Source organism: Limulus polyphemus, unplaced genomic scaffold (assembly GCF_000517525.1).
Source record: "Limulus polyphemus unplaced genomic scaffold, Limulus_polyphemus-2.1.2 Scaffold242, whole genome shotgun sequence".
NCBI lineage: Eukaryota > Metazoa > Arthropoda > Merostomata > Xiphosura > Limulidae > Limulus > Limulus polyphemus.
The window spans coordinates 486,541-491,702 of record NW_013665852.1 but is presented as its reverse complement, the minus strand read 5'-3'; the positions used below and the strand labels follow the sequence as shown (position 1 = coordinate 491,702).

At 33.2% G+C, this 5,162-nt stretch overlaps 1 protein-coding gene across 4 annotated transcripts in view; it reads left to right on the top strand.

Annotated features, from left to right (window-relative positions):
- Positions 1–5,162, top strand: part of LOC106478697 (carbohydrate-responsive element-binding protein-like) — a 123,819-nt gene that overhangs the window by 61,643 nt on the left and 57,014 nt on the right. For all 4 annotated transcript variants that reach the window (XM_022382353.1, XM_022382352.1, XM_013939259.2 and 1 more), the window contains exons 8-11: positions 193–888; positions 1,146–1,359; positions 2,262–2,422; positions 4,715–4,838. In XM_022382353.1, the coding sequence (XP_022238061.1) occupies positions 193–888; positions 1,146–1,359; positions 2,262–2,422; positions 4,715–4,838 (1,195 nt within the window). The remainder of the gene's footprint in view (positions 1–192; positions 889–1,145; positions 1,360–2,261; positions 2,423–4,714; positions 4,839–5,162) is intronic.

Genomic DNA, 5,162 nt, shown 5'->3' with positions numbered 1-5,162 from the left:
TATATATGTGTGTGTATGTATGTGTGTGTGTGTGTGTCTATATATATATATATATATATTTATATATTTATATTAAGGAAATCTCTTATTTGCAATGTTTTTAGTATGATATACTTTAATCAATATAAAGATTATAATTGAGATTTGATAACAATAAGAAAGTTAAATTAACTATTTTATGAAACTGTTCAGGCCCAGAACTTCCCTAACAGATCTTCAAGACCTTCTATAACTTCATGCAATCCTTGCAGCACATATGGCTCTAGTAATCTTGAAGAAGTGTCATGTTCACCTCAAGACAGAAGCTTTGCTCAACCCTCACAGTCCTTGAACTCGATAATGTTGGACCCCTGTTTGATTTCTAATGAGCCCCAGCTGGTCCCTCTTACTTCTGCTCATAGTAACGTGTTGATGAATTGTACACAAACTATCCAAACATTGTCTCAAGTCAACCAAGGAGTAAGTGATAAATCATCACTAGCAGTACATCAGCAGCAGCAACAAACCTCACAGCATTCACCAGAAAATCAAGTGCCTTTTCATCCTCTAGTTTCTACCTGTATGACCTCCTTGACGTCTTCTGTGAGGCAATCTGCTCGTCCACCAGGTGTCAATCTCCAGCTCCCTCCTGTTATTTCTGTTGTACAAACCCATCCTTGTAAACAGTCTGCCATGACTCTCAGTAAAGCAGCAAGGAAGGCATCAGTGCAGAAGGAAACGAAGGTGCTGAATGGGATGAGAACACTAAAACAAGACTGTGGAGTTTCTAAAAGGCAGTCTTTCATGGAGACTCATAACTGGGATAAAACTATGCAGCCACCTACTGGACAGTCTTTGAAACAGGCAACAGCTCATCCAGTGAACCAGTTTGCTGTTCCCAGGCTATCTGTAAGTACGACATATTTTTATATACCTGCCATTTCTATTCTTCTAAGAATGAATAGTAATCAAGATTATTGGGGTAAGCTTTATAATCTGTTGCTGAATGAAAACATTAATATTACCATAAATTGCCATCAATAGTATCTCTAAAAACTTAACATGAAAGTGAAAACAAATACAAGCAACATGAAAATAAAAATAATTTAAGAATTAATCTGAATGAATGAGAGTGTTTGCTGAATTATATGTATTGTGCTGTTTAGATCGAACGGATGGAGAGGTTTCGAAACTTATCTTTTCTTCAGACTGGAAGTCCTCAGCTTTCTACACAGAATGCTACTTCACTTAATAACAGTCACATTCAGCCACCTCCCAACTTAGATACTAATATACCTTGCAAAAAATCTGTGGATACTCCAACCAACAATGCATCAACTGTACCACTTAGCACTGTACTAGCACAACTTCTAACATCAAGTAAGCTGTAAATATTTTACTGTTGTAAACTTTGTGGTTTCTTACAGTGTACCTTATAATAGAGTAATTATGCCTTAAGTTGTGGTTATAGTAGTTGTGTTGCAGTATGATGTTGGGTGATGACCTAGACTTTTGCATGATTTTACAGATACTGGGTTATTGAACCTCAAACTATAGACTTGTTTTTATGTCATTCACTACAAGTGGGGGTCTGTATAGTGAAATATATTGAGTAATTTTTTTTTAAATTTGATACAACACTCAGTGTAAAGAAATGACTAAAAAAATCACTTAAAATTCATAGGATACATCAACAGTAATTAGTGGGGTTAATGGAAATATTGATGGGTTTTTTGTTTACTTGTTTGTGACTCATATGCTACTAGGGACCCTTGTAGCCAACAAAGTTATAGAACCACAAGCAAGTTGATGCATAAATAGTGTATAAACATGTTTAAAGATTTGATGCAGTCTATCCAGACCCCATCAGTAATTCTAGGGTTAAGTAACAGATTTATTCGATGGGAATTAAAGTTTAATGATGAACAACAGAAGGATGTCAGCAACAACGAACATTTGACATGTTTATGTACAGTAACAAACATTTAATTCTTAAATTTTTTGAATATACATATTTCATCTTCAGCAAGCTATATTGAACAGAATAAATTATTAGGTGCAAAACATTTATAAATTTAAACACTTTATAAAAAGTAATTAAAATACAGAATAAAAGGATGAAGTAACTTACTTCCAAAACATTCAAGAATTAAACGTTTGTAACTGTACACACAAGTTTCAAATGTTCATAATCTAGAAAATCACTTAAACTGGCCTGTTTATTGTATTTATTGGGAAATGTTTCTATAGATAACTTTCTAAGTGCTTGTATTTTCATCCAGATACAATGACAAGAAATTCCACAACAGTATTTACAACTGTTCCACCAACATTGTCCCAACAAAGTCTAACCACCTCACCAGTTACTATAATTGGCACTTGTTCAGTAGGGGAAACTACCAGCCCACAGACTTTTGTTTTGTCTCCACTAACTTTAGCAACAGTAAGTATTGTACAGTATGCAGTAAAAAGCGTTATTTCTTAATCTTGTTTGCTTTACTAAATGTGTAAACTAGGGTGACAGAAAAACAATTATTCAAAGATTTTTATTTCTAAATATGAGAGTACACAGCTGAAAGAGATTTTATGACAGAGAAATAAGGATAGACTTCTCAAATTTAATACACATATAAAAAAAGCCTGGATTAATCTGAGTCCAGCTTCACCCTGTTTTATGACCCAAGTTTATTTATTGTTATTAAATGTGTGCTTTGTCTTTGGCCTTCTTGAAACCTTGTGTATAAAACATGTTTTAAAATTATGAGGCGTTCAAGAAGTTATGTGGCACTAAGTGACTCCACATTTGGGGAAGTGCACTGATTTTTCTCTAAGATTCCAGTAATGGTAGTGGCTTAATTTGCAAATCCCTTACATTGGAGAATAGTTATGGAATGTTTACACATTGTAACTGGATTTCAGACAGAAGTAACTGATTTGCAAACAAAATGTTGTCACTTTCATTTCAATCAAAGGAGCTACAGGGGAGAATTGAACAAGAACAGCTATCTAACAGCATGCTGTATAGTTCAGCACTCAACTGTTTGAAATTATTAATAACAATTTGCAAGTAAAGAATAGTGTATGATAATATGTCAACTATACCTACTGTATCCAATGCCGTCGAGACCTTTTGCCGAATATCAGGGTTCTATAGGCTGGTTGGGACACAATAAAGACAGTAGTGGCTAAGTTGCTATTTATATTAGCAAAATGCTTGACAAATTCTGTTAATGATGTGTAATTTTTTATCAAGTTTGTCTCATCAAAATAAGGGTAAGGATATTTTAACACAATATGTTTAATTTAAACACCATACGTTATTAATTATTGTTTTCAGATCATTATTCAGAAGAACTATATTTGTCCACATTTTCATCCATGTCTGACATACGCTGTTTTAGGCTTTATAGATGCTCTTACTTTGTATTATAGTTTAATATAGTTCAGTGCTGTGTGCATTTGACTTACTTCACCTCTCACACTTACAGAGAACACTTTCATGATTTAGTTTTTGCTATTTATCAACTTGAACTTGTGAAATCATGTATCATTAATACCTCCACTTGAAGTTATGTCCTGTTTTAACACAAGCATGATACTATCTGCAATGGATCAGTTGTGGCATGTGGTATCAAATGTCTGTTGATATGGATCTCTATAATTCAACATCATTTGGTTATTCAGTTATTGATATTGCCTGAATCACTTGAGCTTCCACTGTAACTTGAGCCTAACCTTGCCCATCCTGTACCACATGAGAAGCATGTACACGTGTAGTTGATCAGTATCAAGATTATGCTGATAAGAGCTATTCACATGATACAATTTTGTAGATTAATTCAAATGCTAGGCAGGGGTTACACAAAGGTAAAGTTATGATATGTATTACATAATGCACAAGTAACACATACTGATGTTTTAACTGCTGTTCTGTCATATAGGCCACGAAAATGAATTATGATGAAGTATGTACCTCCATCTATTACCAAACAAACTGAAATATATATTATCAGATGTATTAATAAATATTTAATTATTTCTCGGGTTTGATTCCCCTTGGTGGACTCAGCTGATAGCTCGATGTGGCTTTGCTATAATAAACACACGCACTTACATTCAAATCTTATTAACGCTTTTTGAGACCTTATTAATGTCCATGTTTTATGCATACTTGAAGTGGTTATGAAATTTATTTGTTATAATTGTTTGTAGAACTATACACAAAATATATTTCCTAAAGTAACCATGGTATAAGATGCTCACTGAATTATACATCCTTCATTTACATTTTGTCATTCTTATAATCTATGATAAGCAGTGTTTTTCTTTAAGGTTTTGAACACTAAAAGCTGGCAAAACATTATATACCAGCAGTCCTAATACTTATGAAAAAAAATCACATTAGATTTTAGTATATTGGTTCACAATACTATGCCATCTTTCAAGACCCTTTCAAATTTTTTTTCTGTTTGTATGATTAGGATTTCAGATTAACTTTTATCTGTCATTATCTAGCTCAGCTAACGAGTTCTGAAATTGAACAAAAATCCTCCTGGGGAGTGACTAGTGGGAGAAAACACTCAGACAAAAGTAATGTATTTACATACACATGGTTTGAAAGCCTTACAGGACAAATTAAGAAAAATATTATAAAATAGTCATCAGTAGGCTGTGATGATTTTTGTCACAAAGTTTTATTTAGACTAAGTTGTTGCGTTATTCAATTTGAACATAGGTTGCAGGTGTGGGAGACGTACAACAGAGAATATTGGTTGGAACTACCACTCAAGTATTAAATAGTCAAACACACCAGCAGAAAGTTCCCATCCTTACTCTTCCTTCAAACACCTTGAGCAAAAGTAAGTTTTACACTGATTACTAGTTTGTCCTGTATTCTCTAAATATAATACAATATAACTTAATACATTTCATGATAAATACTACAGTTCAGTTTATGTAATGCTGTTTTTGGGTTGTACACTACTGTTCAGCTTGTTTAATCCGATGACTACCGGCTACTAACTTTCTTAGTAGGCAATGCAAGTCTTGCTATATTTCATTCCAACAATAAAACTAGTGGACGAATATTTTCGAAAATTTATAAATACTTTGACAAATGTTGGTAGTTTAAGAAACATAAAGCCTATTTCTTTTAATAAATTTAGTTTTTTTGCATTATGATC